The sequence below is a fragment of the Cygnus atratus genome, chromosome 9, assembly GCF_013377495.2.
Source record: "Cygnus atratus isolate AKBS03 ecotype Queensland, Australia chromosome 9, CAtr_DNAZoo_HiC_assembly, whole genome shotgun sequence".
Taxonomy (NCBI): Eukaryota; Metazoa; Chordata; class Aves; order Anseriformes; family Anatidae; genus Cygnus; species Cygnus atratus.
Window position 1 is genome coordinate 25,138,850 of NC_066370.1, and position 21,381 is coordinate 25,160,230.

General features: G+C 42.3%; 1 protein-coding gene across 4 annotated transcripts in view; it reads right to left on the minus strand.

The window, feature by feature from the left end:
* Window positions 1–2,033: 2,033 nt before the first annotated feature.
* LEKR1 (leucine, glutamate and lysine rich 1) overlaps window positions 2,034–21,381 on the minus strand; it is a 55,301-nt gene continuing 35,953 nt past the window's right edge. For 2 of the 4 annotated variants that reach the window (XM_035566538.2, XM_050712615.1), the window contains exons 6-12: window positions 16,920–17,001; window positions 14,812–14,889; window positions 14,324–14,527; window positions 12,570–12,663; window positions 8,849–9,001; window positions 7,617–7,916; window positions 2,034–5,115 (exon numbers count right to left, since the gene is read on the minus strand). In XM_035566538.2, the coding sequence (XP_035422431.1) occupies window positions 4,708–5,115; window positions 7,617–7,916; window positions 8,849–9,001; window positions 12,570–12,663; window positions 14,324–14,527; window positions 14,812–14,889; window positions 16,920–17,001 (1,319 nt within the window). In that variant the 3' untranslated portion in view covers window positions 2,034–4,707. The remainder of the gene's footprint in view (window positions 5,116–7,616; window positions 7,917–8,848; window positions 9,002–12,569; window positions 12,664–14,323; window positions 14,528–14,811; window positions 14,890–16,919; window positions 17,002–21,381) is intronic. The other 2 variants (XM_035566539.2, XM_035566540.2) reach the window with 2 other exon arrangements.

The window sequence follows — 21,381 nt, forward strand, 5'->3', positions numbered from 1 at the left end:
CATGCTCGGACCTGAGGCAGGGACATACATCTTCTGGGGCAATAGACAAGCTTCCTGACCGGAATGGCTTCTGGATTAGTGCATCCATTTTGTTCCTAATTTTGTTCAGTGTGTGACAGCGAATACAGGGTACATAAAAAGCTAAACAGAATGCTCATTTATTCATGCCCCATAAAAATGGGGATGCGCTGACATTTCGCACAGGCAGCTGCACAGGGACGAAAATGAATGGCTTTCCTTTCTCTCCATTTGCCCTATTTCAAAGCTGCCCTGCACATGGATCAGTGCTGAATTTCAAAATGTCCCTTACTGTGGCTGTCGTGCATCGAGCAAAGCACACAGAGGGTGACAAGATACAAATCCACACTGACAAGGCCAAGAACAAAGGCAATGTACACAATGCAAACCACAGCCTACTAATATCCAAGTCTGATAATGACATCAGTTTTCAGCCTGCCAGTCATTAACACGTCCCTTTCAGTTTCCAAACGCTCAGATGGCACGACGGACAGCACGGCTGGAGCCCTGCGGGGGACGTCTGAAGACGCTGCTGGGGTTGGAAGTTGAGCAGGTCTCACTGCACCACGGCTTGATGCTCGCCCTGTTGTGGCACGATGCTCACCCCATCGCAGCACGATGCTCGCCCCAAGCTGCTCTCAGCTCCCTGTGGGCATGGGAGCCTTTTCTCCAGCTCAGCCTCAAGCCCTGTGGTCGCTCCCTCTTGGCCACCCAGCTCCACTTCCACGCCTCCAGACCTGGTTGTGTCAGAGCCCCGAGCAGCCTGTTGCTGCAGGGAAAGCCCGCGGGTCCCTAAAGACTGCTGCGTGCCCAAGAGGTAACCACAGCCTGCAGCTGGCCCCCTTCACAGGGCCATCTCCTGAGGCACCCTCAGAGAGAAGGGCAGCTGCCTTCGCATCAGCCGCATCGCTGAAACCTGCCTCAGTGCAGGACGAGAGCTTTGGAGCACGCACATGGGGCTTTGTCCCATCAGCAGTATGGGAATAAGGTATAATATGAGCTGTAGGCACTTTTGATCTTAGTATGTTTTAAAAGCAGATTTTTTTTGTTTTAAAGTTCTTAATCTTTTACTGATTTTCCACGTGAAGCACATTGTGGAGGGCTGCCCATTTAAATTTGTGTAAAGCAAATCGCAACCAGCCGGTATGATCTGTGTACTACGAGTTAACTTCAAGACGGCACGTACCAGTGAAATACTGATGGAATTGGGCTTGTTTCAGCTGCCTGGTTACAACGAGACCCATATATATAGATCAAACAGAAAGTGTTACTTCTGCAGGCTACGCAGCGATCATCCTTTGGCTTACTGGGAAGAAACACAGTCACATCCTGGCACTGACCTCAGCTCACCAGTAACTCAAGGCTCCAGATGGAAAACTGCAACTATGGAACGTTTGTCGCTTGCTCCTTTCAGAAGATAGGACCTATCTCTTGAGATACGAGCGAAAACAATCTGCTGGAACTGGCCATGCTTGCTTGGAAGAGGTTTTTTTTTTCATTATCTGGGAACAGTTCACAGTGCAATGCCAGATGCTCATATTTTCCATCACACAAATTATATTTCCGGTGTTAAAACCTCTTCAACATTAATCTTGTGCAGTATCCTTTTTATTATCCTATCGAAATTAATTTTGTACTATGCTTTGAGGATGAAAAAAAGCCACATAAGTGCTAAACATATTTGGTTATATTATTTCACACCATTACAGTTGCATATGGAATTTATTCTTTCTTCTGTAGAACAGACAAATACCTACAATTAAAGACAAAACCTAACACAAAATTTTCATTGTGTAAATAAGAACCCATTTTAAATAGCTTAGAATAAAGATGTGTGGCTTTTGCCTGAGACAGGAAATATCCCCAGTTTCACTCTTACGCTTTTTCTTTTGTATTAAAAATGTACAGTGCTTTATGAAGCATAATACGAGCTTCAAAGGAAACAATTTATAAAATGCCGTGAGCCGAATCAAGAATTTAAAGCAAAGAACATCTCGCAGCACAACTGTCTCTTTAAATGAAAAAACGACTATGTTTTATTCTGATTAATACATTTCAATGATATATGGCATGGGGTCTGGCTTCGGTTTCTATTTTCATATACTCTCAATGCTGCTAAGATACAAGATGATTTTTTCTGAAGTCTGCTTTATTCTTTCACGGAAAAACTCCATGTGCAAGCCACAGGCTGCGATCCCAGATCACACACACTCAGTTAAAGGTCTATTTATCATTTCCAATACATGAGGCACATCACTGCTTTATTTTGTAATATTAGGAATATGTCTGATACATATGGCAAGCACTTATATCTACGGTACATATGGCAAGCACTTCAATACATATGGCAAGCACAAATTTCACCTCCTGTCAAAGCAGCGGCAAGACAGCTCCGTGTTACCAGCACTGCATTTGACTCTCTCTGCACTACTACCTGTGAAGCATGCAGAGATTTGGGGCAAACTTAATGGAAAAGTAGTGACCCACAATGAGATACAGCCTGACCTTCAAATTCGATCGCTGCTCCAGCGAGCGAGGTGAGGCAGGGAGCACGGTGGGGGCAGGCCGAGCCCAGGCTTCCCGCTGGGACCGAGCCGTTCCTTGCCCACCGGCCTGCGGCCTGTGCTCCTGATGTGCTTCATATCAGGGGCCTGGCCCTGGCCATTGGTGCCGTGGCTCCAATTCTCATCAACGTTTGGGTTAGGTTTGGCCTTCCCAAGGTTCCCACACACCAGGGGCTTCTGACGCTGCCCAAGGAGCCAGGTGGTTCCCCATAGCAGTGATGGCTTTGCACCCCAAAAGAGACAGTTGGCCAAAATATGTTTGATGTTTGACGCCTACATGAAGCCTTCTCTAAAGCATCCGCCCAATATTGCTGACCCTTGCTTTTCTGACCAGAGGAACCAGGCCCGGCAGGGAGGGCAGACGGAGGCCCCCACAGACTCCAAATGCTTGAAACTACTCTGGAAGTTATGACTACGGGCTAAAAATAAATTTGGATAAATGTGGTAGTAACACGGTATGCTGGTGTATTAGATACCCTGGTATGCAAAGTGGCAGTCTACTAGCGGGGTTAGTACTTCGTGGAAAGATTTACGGCTCTACTCCCGATCTGGCAACAATATCAGCACTGTCCAGGAAGAAAACAGAAGCCTTTGCATTAGGAGAGAACAAGACAACCCGTTGCTGTAGGACATTTTCTTGCAACCTTGAGAAGTGAAAGGATGGCTTGCTTCCTGCAGTCAGCGGGTCAGGATCCCACAGAGACAGATTTGTTCCAAGTTTGTTTTTTTCATTATTCCCTTGTGCCGTGAGTCCTAGAGTACAAGGTCCAGCATAAGAAAAACCCATTCATAAATGACACCACTTCTACAAGATGTATTACCTCCAGGAAGTTTTATTTCCTGAAAATGTGGGGATATAATTAGGTGTCTGCATTCTCTGTGGCATTCTGCGCTGCTGTGTTTCATTGTGTTGCAAGAGATGCTTTGTAAACTTTCTTTCACTACGTGAAATTAATTTCTTTTTAAAAGCTTGTCACTGGTGAACAAGGCTTCCTGATACTAACATACTTTGTCTATTGCTTAGCAGCATGGGCCCTGGGTTTCTGTAAGGTAGGGGAAATACGGGAAATATCTGTTCCTGACTCAGTTTGGGCCCATGATTTATGTTCTCCCTCCTGCTAGAAACATTATTTCCGTGGCTGCTCTCATTAGTTTATGTGCTACTCCTTTCTTACAGTTTATCAATGCGCGGTGAGTCCTTACAGCTGCTGCTGCTACAGGACCTAAGCACTAAAGCAGTGGCCCAGAGCCCAGATCTGGGGTCTGCCCTGCGTGCGTGGCTCCAGCGGCACCATGGCGCCAATGGGTGGTACGATGTGGAACGGGGTATTCTGTTATACAGGGGATAAAACGGGACAGGTTGCTTTCCCCACCTGTGCTCTGCCTTTGCTTTTAGTACAGAGGCATCACTGCGTGCATCTCCACAGCCCGCAGGTAAACATCCCAGCACTTCAATACCAAATTCGAGTGCTGAACTCCAGATTACATCAACCACCACAAGCTTTGCCAGGAAGTCTTTGGCTCCTTGTCAACCAGCATGGAGAGAAGACTTGTATACAGAAGCAGTAGGGAAGGTGTGTCCCTGCCACTGGTCAGCACAGGAAGCACACGGACTTGTTGTGTGTCCGCACTGAGTGCTGTGTGCTCCAGCACCAGTGCCTCCCACAGACCAACATGGTCCGTGCAAGTACACCACTGCTCCGTTAAACAACTGCAAATACCTGACTCTACTGGAACAAAACACATTTTTACACCAGAAACAGACAATGAAGTTACACAGAACAACATACAAAATAGGAAAATTCCAACAAAGTGGTTTATGGAAAACAGCATTTGAAATTGGCAATTATTTTAATTACACCTACTGAAGACCCGCTCCTCTTGGAGAGGCAATATTTTTTCTTCATACTGTTCTCATCTCAAAATGTAGATAGCATTTAATTACACTGATATTCAATGGACAAAAAAAATATTATTGCATCAAAAATATATAATAATTTAACTTAATTTTAATCTGTAGGAATGCATGAATTGCATCAAGTAATATCTAACCCAGGGTCCACAAGTAAATGGACATTTATGCACTGAAATACTTCCCCGTGTGCTACATATGTGCGTGCAGCTGTCAGAGCTGACTCAGCTGTCTCCTTATTACTGCAGTAATCCTGCTCCTGGGCTCATTCAGGGAGGACGCCCGGCCTCTGGGAGGATGCGGTGGGCTGAGGGCCGGCAAAGCCATGCTGCCGCCACGCTTACTGGAGGTGGGCGCCTTAGCGGCTCTGGAGATACCAAACTGTCCGGAGAGATTGATTTCCTTCCCGGAGCTGGGGCTCGGGCGGCTTTTCTGTCCGTAATCACCAAGCAGGGCAGCAGAGGAGGTTAGGCTGCCCTGAGCCAGGGAACACGGCGATAACAGGAAGTTTCCACTGAGCTTTTTTAGCTCCAGTACTTGTTCTCTGGCTTGAGTCAAAGCTGCAGTCAGCTCATAGCGTTCCTCGCACTCTCTGCGCACCGTTTCCTGGAGAAGAGTGTTCTGCAAACAGAAACAAACACTCGCTTTACAAAATGCCGTTAGTGAAAAAGTCTGCCTATTCAAGTCCTCTGGTTCAAGGCAAGGGTGCCTGGAGGGCACTGATGCATGCAAAGCCTTCAGTGCTTCCCAGTATTTTGGTTCCCCTGAAAGTTGCTCCGAGGACATACATCAGCATTTACACACGCTTCATTCTCTCAGGAGACAATGGAAAACATGAAGTAAGTTATCAGGAGCTACTTCTGATGTCCTGCCCATCCTCCAACTACGGGAACTGGGAATCCTGCTCTTGGAAAGGAAACAGCAATGTGGAGTCCCAGTACTACTACGCCACCTTATTATGATAAGATGTCCCAGAACTTATCTTCCTCTGTATTTAAGCAGTTGTGAACTGATTTTTTGTGACTTTATTGATTATTATTCCACAAATAATTCTGATAAACGATTATCTATCTAGTGTTTTTCACAAACTTTTCACTGTGATTACTGACACCCAAATGATAAGTGACTGGTAGTGGTCCTCGGGCAGACAACTGAAGCTGTTCCAGTACTACACAAGTCCCCAAGTCAGTATATTACGTAGAACTTATTTGTGATGCTACCTTTTCTGTTTCCAGCTGAAATAAAAAGTCAATAAATAACAAAGGGCAACATGCTAAGTGGATTCATAAAAGTCAGAACCCCTGACAGTACTAATAGAAGCAAAAAATAGCCATGTTCTAATTGTGGTCTTCTAAGCAAGCAATTGCTGTTGACTCCAGGAGGTACACAAGAACAGAAGGGAAGCCACCACGAGGACAGTCTCTGACACAGAGAATGATGAGCAAGTCAAATAGAGAATATTCTCAGTCGTGCACAGCCCCATTGCCCGGACACAAACATTTCTATGTAGACCTTTTCAGTGCTGAAAGTATGGGCTGTGGGCAGGGTCAAACCACATACCACTCCGAAGTGAGGACAAACGTCTATCTGAAATTCTCTACAGCGAAATGACAGTGAGTATATACAAGGAAAAAAAAAAGTGTAAGAAACATAATCCCAATGGCACCTTTTTGACATTTGGAAGGGACAATACTGGCGTCAGTAAAGTCAGAACAGAAGCACGTTGCTACCAAACCAGAATGGGGTAGGCTCTGTTTAGCCAAGAAAAGGCTATTATTAAATTACTAATTTTTTGGATGTGTGTTCCCTTCAAAACTTGAAAATGATGGAGCAAATAGGAGTTCTTTGTTGACCACTTAAGTTAGATTAGAACCTCATTAGATTAGATTAGATCTAACCTATGTACCTACCACAGGTGAAGGAGCTGTAGGAGGAGGAATGCAACTGCTTGTAGAAGTAGGAGAGATGGAATGGCTAAAATAATTTATTTTCTGAATACCTAATTCTGCAGACAGCTTAATGACAGGAAGTTAGACTTCAGTCTCTCTGCCACTCAGATGGTCACTGATAGTCCATGAACTGATCTGGGAAGTGTTACCACGAAAATCTGAGAGAGTATTCTAGTGTGAAATCTGTCTTAAAACCAGTTTTGATTTGCAGCCACTCTGACCTCCCCGTTTCCTAATACCATTATATTAGAAGAAGAACTATGCTTCGGAGTGGGAAAACTAAGAACATAAGTAGAGCTGAAGGAACCTCATGGCAGAGGGTAACAGTGTGCTCCTTACGACACTGAAGTTCCCGATCAATACTTGGAGAGCACACGTCTTTCCAAGAGCCCTTCCCACACGTACAGGACAGAACGACTGCCAACGTCCTTCTCATGCCACCAACACAGTGCTTCTGAACCTTTCTCATGCATTAAATAAATGTCAACCCAAGACCTAACTCATTTTGAAGAGTTTCATTTTCACTGTTTATCAATTTTCTTCTGCCACTAATTACTTCAAACATTCCAGTCTAATCTTATCTGCAGTCCCTTACTCCACTGTTTTCACATTTCTCATATAGCACTACAGCTCTCTCTCCTCCCTTCCCATTATATTCCAAACATTCAGCAAATGCTTGCGGTAAGAATATCCAGCAGTCAAATTTCTCTTCATATTTGATCACTTTTATGCAATTGTGTTACAGAAAGTGGATTTACTGGTTGGAGGTGGGACAAACCCAAATGAGAAATATCCATGTCTTCTGCTCAGAAACCTTGAAGAATGCTTTATTGTTTACTTATTTATGTAGCGTGATGTGAGGCTACAGTCTAAGAAAGAAGGGTCTTAAAAGACCTGAAAATGTTTCTTTAAATAAAATAATATTTTAAATGTTTGCCTAATTAAACATTTCACATATTTTGTGATAGTTTGTATTTATGAAATTAGTATGAATTTGTTTCATAAATCTTTTAATTTCAAGGTGTTTTTTTGTTTGTTTTTGTTTTTTTTTGTTGTTGTTGTTTTTTAAGCCAGTATGTACCAGGGTCTGAGAAAATGTATGCTTTGAATGATTCTAGAAATCACATGTCTCAAAGTAAAAATAGCAAGGCATTTCCTCGGTCATGTTCCTACCTCCTCTTGAACTTGACTCAAATTATGAATCAGCTGTGTCCTCTCCTGGGTTAATTTTTCCAGTTCATCTGACTTGTGTTTAATTTCTTTCCTCATATTATCCAGAAATGATTCATTATTGTTCTTTTCCATCTCCAGCTGAAATTCAAGTTCAGTAATTATTCTTTTAAGGTCCTGAACTTCCTTTTCTTTATCTTCATCTTTCTCTGCAAGTTTGATCTGGACATCTTGTAGCTTCTTTTCAAGAATTTCTGCCTCCATCCTTAAGCTGTTGGTGGCACTTGATATTAATCCAGGTATCTGCATGACAAAAATTGCATAAGTCTACATTCAGAGGTTATCTTTAGACACGTAGAATTAAGTAACAGACAAATGACTTCAGGAAAAAAGTAGAAATGCAAGCATGCAAGTCCTCAGAGACAAAGAAAATGCTTTGAATTTACATAATATTCTCAGAGGATATCAGAGAGCTCTAAGTGTATCAAAACTCCCTCAGAGCAGAGATTAATTAATATGTCCAAGATCAAACAGAAAAATAGTGGTAAAAATGGGAAAATTTAATTTCTTTACAGCAAGCCAATATTTCTTCTGGGTTCTAAAATCATATTTGTAAAGCAAACTGTGATAAACTGTTCTTTAAAACACTGTGTAATGTAATGAATTTTAAATAACAATATAATTTCATCAAATTTATTTGATTTTTTCAGAATTCTCAAGTGACATGTCAAATCTTCTGAAAACTAAGGTGATAGGTACATTTTTCAATATCTACATAAAACCTCAAAAACTCTGTATCTGGGTAACAGAAACGGCCAATTGTATGTGATGCAACAAACAAGGGAAGACATTAACTGGACCTTAGCCCATCGGTGAGGAATTCGTTTAGGAAGGGAGAAAACAGTGCAGATGGTTCTGTGACAACCTGTCATAGTCTCAAACAGTCCAAAGGCTTTTAAAAGACGACAGTGTCAGTTGTTAGCAGCTACAGTCTGTGGACACAGATGAACTCTGGGTAGAGAAAATCTGATAAAACATCCACAACCACAGTAATTACATATTAGCCTGTTTCATTTTCCAAAATTTGAAACACATACTATATACTAAGATTGGGAAAAATATTGTATCATCAAGACACAGGACTACACATAAGGAAGATTTTATTCCTTCACATACTATTTTTCAAGGGTTTATGTGACCACTGCCACAATATTTTTCTCTCAAGTGTCACACACCTTCTTCTGGAGCTCTTCGTGATCTCTCTGATATTTTGTGATCAATTCTTGCTGTTTTTGCCTTTCAATGTCTAGTTCCACTCTTGCTTCTTCCTTGACTTTGAGAATTGCTTCTTTGTGTCGTGCTTCACCTTTAGCCAGATCAATCTCCATCTAGGGAACAAGTGCATTTTAATGACGCGTAGCAACTCACCTCAGGATTTATTTTTCACATTTCACAGTACTGTAATGAGTGGCGTGAAATTTAGAAGGCTGAGTCTCTGGGAGCCGAACAACCACATCCGACCGACTGCAAGCACCTGAGCCAGCGAGCCAGCTCCCTCCTCCCACTGCCCCACCAGCTCCGAGCCCCAGGGGCAGCCGCGAGGAGCTCGCTGCCCCGGGCACGGCGTCTCCAGCAGTGCTACATGCCCACCTGCAGGCAGCTGGACTTCACTCTGGGTCACCACGAAACGCTGATTCACTAAATCTCTAGCCAGCCCTTAGAACAGATCATTATTCTGCTGGAAGCATTTGCTCTGGAGGTAAAACTCTGCTCGTTATTACATCCAAGTGCAGCAAAATGAAACTTTTCACAGTAAGTGAGATATACTGTACCATAATAGACCATAAGCTCAAAACTAAAATAAAAAATAGTGGCTTTCTTATGAAATCGTTTTCTATGCACGCTCTGCCATTTGCAGCAGATAACGATGTGCCATATGCAGAGGTTCTGCTGGCTCCCAGGGGCCATGCTCACAGCATACACATGCCGCAGGTGCTACCCAACAATTTAGAGGTATGGAGCGATTTAGCACTGCATCCCTAGCTCCTCACGTGTCCCCCGTCCACTACATCTGCCACAAGCACCAAAACAGAGGGGAAGGCGCATACCCAAGAGCCTCCCCCCACACCGGCCGGTGCCCGATGGGCAGGTGGCTGCACGGACCCATCGCTGAGCACTGGAGCTGGAAGATAGGAAGGAGGCAGCTCCTATCCACCTCAGCTCGCTTATCGTTACTTTTTTTTTTTTCATTTTTAAATTGTTCTTCAAATGTTTTAGCACTGCTCTGATGGTATATACATTGGAGAAGCTCTGGATCAAAAAGTGGAGACGAGTAAGTAAGTGAAAGGTTTACAAATTGTGAGTAAAACATCCCAGTCCTTACAGCATCTCACGTATTAAGTATTGTGAATTTAAAGTTGAAAATCCAGCAATAATCGCCTCAAAATAAAAGCCTGGATTCTGGAAGAAATACTGAAGGCTGTGTTTTGAAGAATTTTTTTCCCAAGCTGGTTTGCTAATAGTATACTGCTGCCGGCTGCATTCTAATGGACTTAATTGTTGTACGCTGAAAGAATATAAAAGTCATGTTAAACAAGCACTGCACTATCCTAGTTATTTAAAATTATTAAAAGCCCAGAATGAGCTTAATTATAGCAATCTAATTTCGTACACTAATTATGAGCAAGTGTTACAAATTCCTCTAACTCTTTTGGGGGAAAAGATAAACTGGAAATATTGTAATTATTTTAAACATCAGAATACACACAATTCTGGGCATTGAATGGGCACAAATCCCCCCCTGAGATTTCTTTTAAAACTGGTACGTTTGTAAGACCCTCAGAATAGACCATGATTATTATTATTGCAATAATGTAGAAGATACATCTATATTTATTCGATATTGGAGTTTGGTTTCTAACCACAGAAAAACTTATTTATTAACTCTACATATTATTATAGAAGCAAGTCGTGAGCTGGAGGCTACTTGATGACTAAGACTAGAAAAATATAAGCACTACAAAAACCTGAGCTCATTCTGAAGCTTATGCAAGCACTTTTCAAATTTAATGTTTGAAGCTAGTAGAGCTGATAACCACAACAGGAAATAAAATGATAGGTAAGCTCCAAAGAAAGCATAATGACTACTAATTGCTTTAGAGCTACTTATGTGTTCCCCATTAATTACATATCAAAAAACTCACAAATGCTTACACCGATTTTAAGTCTTATGTAAAAGAGAATTTTTTGACCCACTACAATTTAAGGTTTATCTGTATTTTACATATAAAACTGGAACACTTCATACTTAGGCAATGGCACACTGACCCAAGAAAAGATAACTTTGTCACATTTCTGACTTTTGTCTGATGAGAACATCCTTAGAGTACTTGACGTTCACCGCATTTTAATGGATGTGATACCAAAGATGTAATTGCTGTCTCCTCCTAGCAGCAGCCTTTATCTTGTTTTAATGTCAAGCTGAACAACACGTTGTGATTATGCAGACAGTGTGACCTCATTCCAAAATTATATCCTGCCACACAGAGGTTAAGAAGTTTTAAAAGAAATGTAACAGATCTTAATTGCTGGTAGTCCAAAAAATTTCCAGAGACTAAAAAAAGCTTTCAGATACTTATCACATACTGAACCAAAACCAAAAAAGACAGTAATTTTAGTCACCAATTATGTAAGGCCTAAATCAGAAATGTCAGAGTTATTGTTCAACACCATTCGCTATTTTTCCTTCACATTTTTTAAAAACAATTTCTTACTTTTTTTTTTTTTGTGCGCGTGTATGTTTTGTTTCCCCCATCAGCTACAGACGGGCACGTATAAAGTCACGCACACACACGGAAGGTCGATCGGCCTCCCTCCCACCTTCCCCTCACTGCGAAGGAACCGCCGGTCACAAAAGGAGCCTGGGGGGAGGCGTGTGAGGGGGGCTCTGCAGGCTGCTGTAGGAACCAGCGTCTAAAATAACAAATGCTGGGCCCTTTCACAGAGAAGCTAACTTGTAGGAGTGTGAGGTCTTCTCAAATGCAGTGCAGAGGTATTTCACTGGACTCTTCACCTCCACGCAGCTCTGATCTGAAGGGAAGCCACGTAAGAACAGCAGTCATCAGCAGGAGCCTATGCGGCAGAGATGCTGCTCCCTAAAAGAAGCTGGTGATGGTACGGGGCAGCAGGAAAAGCAGGCACCTCTCACACTGGAGGTCTTCCTAGCTCTGGGACTTCCACTGTGCAGCTCTTTAGCTCTCTTCCGTGGAGATGAGCCCAGCTCACGTGAATGGATGTTGCTTTAGGGGTGTCGTTCTCCTCACCGTGCACGTGAGACTTGCCCTGATGCTGCAGGAGCTAGGGGTTCACATTAAACCCACGAGTTTCACGTGCAGAGCGGGCTTGGAAAGGACAAAACTGTGACGGTACTTCTCCAGTTGTCTACTGCCACCAGCAGCAGGACGGTCACAGGGAGGGCAGGAGCATGTATCCTGCCCTACGTCCTCGCCGCCACCTCAACTGAACGGCCAGCAGCTCAGGGGCGTGCTGCTCATCGACAGCTTGTGACAGCTCCGGAATTAACACGCTACAACAGCTCGTTTGTTTGGCTCTGCTTTGATTTGCAAATGCCTGTCCTTCTAGGCAGAGGACATTTTTGCTCATCCGCTTGCTATTTTATAGATTTGTTTCACAAATAGCCACCCCCGGTTTCAGTTCCCCGGCAGTCCGGATCCAGTCTGAGCACCCACGTCTGTAAACGCTCACACTAAACACCATTTACGTTCAGTTCCAGCCTATGCAGGGATCACACATTGAGACCTCTTGCACAAAGAATCCTACTGACGTGTCTGCACTTGAGGAGATAGGTATCTGCCTGACGGTACAGATTTGTGACAGCTGACTAGAGCTGAAAAAAAGAAGAAATCGAAACTGTGCCAACTACACATCCAGCGTTACCTTCTCCCTCCAGTTATCTTCATTCCACATCTTCTGTCTTAATGTTTCCTGCAGCTGCTCTGTTCTGTTCTGATGAGAAATCAGCATTAACTCCCTAGAAACCACAAAAACTCGTATGTAAATATGTGCTCTGCCCAGATTGGTGGTGTGCCATTTCCTTCAATTAAGGCCTTTGTGGCAAGGGCTCGTCTTTTCTTCTTTGTTTAGTATTCTGTGCAGTAAGTCTAACAATCCTGTCTGGAGCCCAGAGGCACAACCATAATCACTACTTAGTATCTGCATACTGCTGTCACACATTTTTTGAAATTTATGTTTTAAAGAAAATACTCTAGTTGATCATTCTTCCATACATACACATGTAAACCTCAAATATATTCATAATGCTCAAGTCAAATTAAGATTAATACTGACTAACTTTTATAATACTCAGAACAAGTTGTTGTATTTAATGAACTGAGGATATTACTATCATTATTTAAAAAAAATGTAATAGCCCCTCAATTAAAACCACCAAGTGGTTGCTATTGTTATCGTTACTGTTTGTTATGTTTTGCTTGTAGAGCAAAAGCCCCGGAGAGTTTAAATTCGTGTAACTTAGGTTATCAGCAATGTACCGACTGGAACAACTCACGTAACTGAGGCTTAAGAAGGGAAATATTCTTAAATTATCGTGTAATATCTTTTCATACAGGTACTCACGTACAGTAGATATTGAAACCCTTTAAATGTAAAAATAGCTTAATGCCTCTTGTGTACATTACTATCTCAGAAAATCCTTATCTTCTCCAAAACCCACATTTCTAAATGTGTTTTCCCAAACCAAACAAATAACCTACTGCCATGTCGTAAGTAAGGGACAGCACTTTCTATTTTGTTAATAAAAGACAAGTTAATTTATCAGTAACTGCAAATGTATTAGCAAGACACTTTTAAATAGTAAAAACAACTCAGTGAATGTTAGGAATAAACCAAATATGTAGATTATACTCAAGGCAATTAAAGAAAGAATGTGGATTTAGGTTGATAAGTGGAGAAGTCTAAAACAAAGGCACTCGGATACCACTCCAGGAAGCAACAAGCCTCTGCAGCTCAGTGCTTTATTTTCCCCATCTGAAAAGTAATTACAGGGAAAAGGCTAGCTTTGTCAGCAGCTGAGGACCTTCAGAATGAGATTAGACTGGCAGGAGGCTGTCCATACACTTCACTGAATTCTCAGCCATACCCAGTACCCTGCCATATTGCAGTATTTACAGCATTGTTACCGCTTGCAGGTTGCTAATAACATAAGTTACAAGAATTTAAAGTCTCCAGGGCTTTTGCTCTACAAGCTCACATAACAAATAGCAGCTATAACAACGGCAATAAATAGGTGTTTTGATTAAGCTTGAGCGGGATTGCCCTGGATTGCAAAGCAGGGTTGTTGGGTTTCTTTTTTCCTTTTTTTTTCTTTCTTCATAGGCATTATTTGTTCTATTCAGCTTTTGTCTATACTCCATCCAATGAATTCCAGAGTTCTGGGACAGGGCTCAGGGCTGTTCTGCCTGTAGGAGCAGATGGCCGAGGGCAGGGGCAGGACACAGCTGGGCACAGCGCCTCTCTCCCAGTCTGCCCAGTGCCCATCGCCAGGCTCCAGTAACAGCCAGAGGGGTGAGGACCTGACAGAGGAGGAATGCTTAACTGTTTAGAGATTTCCAAGAAGAAAAGCTAGGCTGAGTGTACATAGTGATTATCTGTGGTGACTCAGCTCTGATTACCTTTCTTGCTTCAACATCACCACCTCCTCCTCTGTTTGTCGAAGAACAGCTTTAAGTGTTTCCAGTTCACTTTCTGATCGGCTGGTTCTTCTTTTTAGATCTTCCTCTCTCCTCTCCTTCTCAGCCACCTCTTCCTGTAAATGTTTGCATACTTGTTGGGAAATCAGTAGAGATTCCTCCTTTTCCTTGAGCTCTTTTGTAAGTCTACAGATGAAATGAAAAGAGAAGAGCAGTATCAACATCACAGTTATCACATCCTCATTTACAGACAGAAACTAAGCAGAAGAAATAATTTGTACCTGGAAAAGAAAACGTTAGACAAAAAAAGTATGAATTCTTTATGAAGTTAAATCTAGTGACCTGAACACAAAAATAGAAACAGAAAAGAGAAAAAAAGATTGTATAGAAGCTGCATTAAAACCATAAAATAAAACTTTTGTTCTTATTGCTCAGAAATGTACCTGTCATGAAATAGTTTCAGCATTTACCTTGACTCAGAAATTCCATTTTCGTATTTCATTTTTTTCAGTTCATTTTGACAGACATCGAGTTCTGTTGATTTCACCCTAAGAAAATGTTTTTAAAAAAGTGCATTTGTCCAAAGCAATGACAGCCTTTACTCATGTAATAACCTGAACATCATTAATTAATCTGTTATCTAACTTGCATTTTCTATTTAATTAAAATGCAGATGACAATGACAACAAAAAAAACTCCATTCATTTCAGCTAACATTTTTAAGTAATATAGTTTATACTTGCAGTGTAAACTCAGCCTAACCCAGGATCACAAAAAGTTTATTGTTGCAAACAAGAAAGTGGGAGCTTGCTACACTGATGAATGTTTCAAGCAAGATATGAATGAAAAGGAACAAATAACAATTTAGTATGCAAGATGTCTGGAAACTTTGAAGGTTACTTCTCATTATGTCATCATTTCACCAATTAATAACCATGGTAAAGCCTCATATTTATGCTTAAACAGATATAGAATATGTTATTTTATTAAATTATACCCATATTACATTGAAATTTTAATATTACATTTAGAAACACTGTACTGTTTATTTAACTCTGTTCATGAAATCTTTTTTTCGTACATAATACTTTTATTATCATTAAAATACGTTGTTGCTAAGCATTCCAAATATTTGCAACTGTGTTATGATCAGCCCCTGTGAATATAGGGGCTGAGAACAGAGAGTACGCATCATACAAGAATCCTTCTTTGAATTTCAGGAAAACATATAAAAAGATTGATGATAGCTCTGTCTCAAGATTGTCCATGCTCGTGCCCTACCCTCAAGCTTCATATTTGAAGCAGTGACATTTATTTTCACTAGTGTACTGTGCAAGCCAAATTGTTTTCTATGCAAGCACTCTGGATTTTAAATGCGGGAAAGCACTCAGACCCCCAGTGCCCTGGCTTTTAAAGGTGGTGACTGCTCTCACTGAGCCCTGTGTACTTCCAAACCAGAGATCAGCTGCGTTTGAGGGGACCCCGGGGTCCCAAGCTGCTGCTCGGGATCAGGATGCTCTGAGGACGGAGCTCGCAGCGCCCCGTGCCCCAGTGGCCGGCTGCCCCTGCAGTGGGGGGACCTTCCCTTCTCCACTGCTGGGCCTGCAGAAAAGCCTACCCATAAAGCTACCCAGAAGGGAAAATAAAGCAGGGTAATAAAGCAGGTAAGCTCAGTAATTGGTGTGGGTTGGCACAGCCTCGGCTCAGGATTTTGGGTGCCCAGCGCATCTCCTGTGCAAGTCAGTGGAGAACACCTTGGGGCGAGAAGCGCAGCAACACCGACACACGGCCCTTGTTGGGCCATTCAAACATTACCCCAGAAGAACAGTGCGTTTAAACGAGGTACATCTCCTTCCTTTGAGGGGGGTCTCCCCTCTCCTCTCCCCTTGATCCGGGGGCTGCAGCAGCCCCAGCAGGAGCAGGCTCGGCCACAGCACTGCGGGTTGCTGGGCTGGGCTGGATCTCGCTGAGCCATCTGCTCTGCGGGGGGGCTCTTTCTTCCTTGGTTAGCTCTGATAAATGTTTGGTGACATGTTCTTTCTTCTCTGATAATTTAGGTTTTGTGTTCTCTTATTTTAAATCATACAACACAGTAAAAGTACAAATCCTAACATACTGGTGCATGGGGAACACTCACAGTAAATTTACATTTGGGGAAAAAAAAAAACTGACTAAATACTAACGTTTCTGATTAACTTTACTGCACCCTTCCCTCCATCCCCAACTTGCAACGTGAAAGACTACTTTCCATGCACATTTTCAGTCCAGAAGTTATGTGGGTTTCACAAACTGTATCCTACGCGTGTGCATTACATGAAGTGTCAGACTGAGCTGGTTTAACCCTCCTCTTTGCTGTGTCCTTAGACACAGCTGGAGAAAGCAAGCCCCGCTTCCTCACAGAGGCACGTTAAATCAGTTAGTTAGAAACACAGACTGTGTAATATAAATATAAAATATTTCCTCTGCTGGCCATAGCCTTCACAGACCACTCGGACAAGCAGCAGAACAGGTCTCTCTGCAGCGGGTGCCCAGCCACAGCTTTATGCACAGTGGCAAAACAAGCAAACAGAAACCTTACATTAGCAGCTTTTTGTAGTGGTCCATTTCCGCTGTTACCTTCTGCAGCTTGAGTCCGGTTGTCTCTACTTGGTTGGCTAAATCTGAAATGGAAACACAGCACTCGTGTCATTCCCTTCTAGGCGCAGCGTGCTTTACGGGCACCCCAGCGGCAGCTTGAGGTGCACCTCTGGCCGGAGAGCCGCCCGTCCCTGTGGGGCCATCCCTGTGCCAAGCAGCTTGGTGATCTGTGATACCTGATTTCTCTCTGCTTGCAAACCATGCAAGCCAGATGCTTTTATTTTCTTGGGAATAACAATTAAGTTCACTGAAAAGGTTGGAGCGCTGCTGCGCTGCTGTACACTTCATTTCAGAACAGCCTTCCAATTTTTATTCATACTTGAGCACTGGCTGGCTTGAATAGCAAGAAGCTGTGTTATTTTTTATTCTCCCAGGAAACATCAAATTCAACTAAATGTAAATACAAATGTGTTCAATCATATACACATTTGTACATAAGGCTGAGAAGAAGCATGGAAGGTGGATAGGAAAATAAGCCACTAATGCTACTTCGTCTAAAATATTGACACTGACTTAGTGCTACTATATATTTTGTCTTACACTCTCTTATCTAAATGTTATCTTTCAGAACACATCACCTATCAGTTTCAAACAGCCACTGCATTTTTTTCAGTACACATCCCAGTCCTTTTCATGTGTATCATTAGATTAACTATCCTTTTTTTTTTCTTGGAAAAAAAAACAACTTCCAAAGAAAATACAGTGCAAAGATTAAAGTGCTGTTAAGTATCACTCCTTCTGCACAGGCTCACTTCAGTGAAAAAGTGACAAACTTACTCCTAGCAGACAACATAGCACTTTAATTTATTAGCTTCCAGCCCTGTAAGGAGCCCGGGTTCTCCCCAGGCAGGGCTCTGCAGGACAGACGGATGTCAGCTTGCTCTTGTAGCACAGGACCCCAGCACTTTGTTGCCCACACGTAATGAGCATGGGCTATGCAAAAATACAGGAGGGTGAAAACAGAATGGATGTTCTCACCTGTTACAAGTAACAAGTTCAAGTTCATTTGCTGTTACAAGTTCATTTGCTTACAAACGCAAACTAATTTTACAAGCTGATTTATAATCCCATAGTGACATGTATTAGATCGTTTTATCTTTAATAACAAATAGTTCAAACTTCTCAACCTTCGCAAACAGCTCCATGCCAAAGAAATCTCATCTAGAGTTTTGTGTGTGGCACAATATTCCCCATAAAAAATCATAAGCATAGTCGTAACTTCACAATTTAAACTCTATAAACTGACAAAGCACTATGCACTTTAATCTGATTCCCATCTTTATGAACGTAATCTGATTCTCACTTCACCTAAATATGCTCATGAAAAAGGAGAGCAGGCTTTCCAGAAAACACAAGGGTGACCTGAAATTAAAGTTCCCTCTACAGAAAAGGCAGCATTATAAACTACATAGAAAAAAGTGTACGATAGAACAACGCACCAAATCTAGGAATGGAAGAAAACACAAGATTTTCCCTCAAAATGCAACAGCAAGCTAAATGAGTGGACTGCCTCTCTGGAGGCAAACAGCTACATCCACAGTGAAAACTCTGTTTTCAAAGCTCTCTCATCCATCCTCCAAGATGCTTTATGTGGTTGAAGTTATCATTTGTGATTTTGGAACTCAATTAATTTTCTTAACTTTTCCTACATGCCTGTTTGAATGGAAACAAGGTTTCTGAAACAAAGGGCTTTTTTTGATATCAGTCATTTCCAGCTACTACTGGGACAATGGGTAATCCCAGAGTGGGAGTACACACAGGTTCATACAGTGTAAAGTATGCACTACTAGCACAATGCTTTCCCAAACAATCAGCATTTATAAAGAATTTTTCTTTATAAGAGAGAGTTAAAATTTCTTCTGGTTTGACCAAGCTCCTGCCAAAGTCAGTGGAAGTGAATTACAGAAACAACTTCTATACCTGCCCCTGAAGACAAAACAGATAAAATATTTTTTGTATAACATACTATTATCACTGTGTTTATACATCTCAAAGACAAAAATACTGACACAGTACTGCTGCATTTATTTTTGCAATTGTTTAGAGGCATTGCCATGTCACTAAATCCTTTAACGTTGAATCAGCTTCTATTCTGATCCATATCAGTGAGATTCCACTGATAATTAAATGAGCAAATGGAAGAGTGTAAGTAGATATTCGGGAAAAAAGAAAAAAAAACCTTTAAATGTTTAAATGTATGAGAACAGATTCATACTGAGCACTGCTGCTCATTGCAAGCCCTGACTGGCAGAAGCCAACAGATCTGGACTTTGTAGGTCCTCCTGGAGTTACTCGATTCATTTATTTTAGCACACAGGGGATGCTGATAGCTCTCCACTGTGCCCATGGTGAGCTGCCTCAGACGTGATGTCATCTCAGTTTGTTTTTTGTCTCCTTGAAACAATTCAACCATGGAAGATGAGACACAACAGAAAATGCAATTTTTGAACAGATTGGAAAGAACAGTTTTCATGAGAAAATTTTAAAAGCGTATTTAATCATCCTGTATATCTTAGATCAGCATCACACAGATAAATAGTATGTATAGATACCCCCACACAGAACTACACATAGTAAGAAAGAAAAAACATGCCATGAGAACAGTCAATTGGAGGGAAGGTCTAAAATTATTCACTCCCAGTCATTGTTTTTTCTTATGTTTGCAACGCAGCTGTAGGAATTTCCTTCCTTCTGCAGTGTATTAAACATTTTAAACTTACTAATAATTTGGATTAAGGGAATTGAGACAGCAATATTACTACTAAAAAAAGCAACCAACACCTTATAATTACAAACAAAACAAAACAAAAAAAACAACAGCAAAAGAAAGAGAATTCAAAGCTTAAGACCACTTCTCTAAATATTCTGTTGCAATGTCTAGTTGACAAATGTGAAATAAGTTCCTTATGTTTGAACAGAGCAAATGTTTGCTGGTTTTTAATACAGACATTATTGATCACAGATATTCACAAACCCCTTGCACAGAATCATACAAGACATAAAAACTTGTCTGGAAATCAGGGCTTCCTAGAAATACCTAAATTTTTTACATTATTGGCTTTCCAACAATTTCTGGCATCCGTTGTTCAAGTGATATATTTGAGAGGGTTTGGAGCCGGGAACGGCACTGATGGACCATTTCCAGGTGAATCACCACCACCTCACCTCTTTGGCAGTCCTCAGAAAGCTGCCAGCAGAGCAAAGGACCTTTCGGCACCCAGCGGACATGGGAGGTCCCCCTCGCTCAGCAAGGCATGCTCAAGTACGCCGCTTGCTATGAGTTACTGCCAACATTCGCATTTCCGTCAAACTCCATACAACTCAATTTCTTTTTTCCCATTTCATAAAATATGTAAATGAGAATTTATTTGTATTAAAGCTTCGGCGACTAGAGAGTACTTATCGTTTACATTAAACTTTCAGAAGCCCACAGGACCAAAAGGAGCAGCTAGGTACAGCTCAACCTGAGAACACCATTCCTTGGCACTTTGACTAGCAGGAAGCCTCAGAAACCCATGGAGACAGACTCTCCTCATGACATAGGAAGAAGATATTTCTAGCTTTGTGGTGAGGCCTGTTTTCCCATGACATTATTGAAAAGAAGTGGAAAACGAGAAGGTCTGGCAGCAGTTACACTAAGCCTCACACATACATCAAGCTAAGGTCTGGCAGCAGTTAACTCCATTTGCGCTCCATCCCCCGCAGCCTCCTCACCCCCGCGTCCCAGTCCCTGCTGCTTCTCCAGACAAGCAGAGTAGTTCTGTGTGGGCGCAGCAGCGAGAGCAGCAAGGGCCCACGCGGTTCCGCTTCTGTGGGCATGCAGTTGGCTGGGGGAGGCCGAAGCCTCTCAGGATACCGTACGTACATGTCCCAAAACACTGCTCTGAGCAGCAGCAGACACAGAGCATGTTCACACCATAAAACACAGTGCGGCGCGGCAGCAGCCCGGCTGGGAGAGCTCGAGGCGAGGAAGAAACAGTCGGTCGCCTCTTTGAAGAGGCATTCCTCACACAGCTCTTTGCCGGCCCCCCTGCTTGGTGGCAGTAATCCTATTTAACAGCACACGCAACCCTGCTCAAACCGTTCAGCTAAAACCTGGTTCAACGTATTTTCATCTGTACTCTGCAGCCCTCCTTACCATGCTATGACTGCATGCTTTTGTGTTAAGCAATCGGTGGCTTTGCAGGCATTAGGAAGGAATTTTCCCGAAAAAATCATATTGTTTCTCGGTATTCCACGTAGCATCACTTTTAAGCTGGGCATGACCAAGGACGAGCACTCAGCAATTAGAAACAACTGAAGACTGTTGACCCAGACTCTTCGCAGGAAGAAGATACAGAGGCTGGTACCTCCTCTTTTCCTGCTTAGACTAGGGGACAGCTGATGGAAGGCTTCTGAAGCTC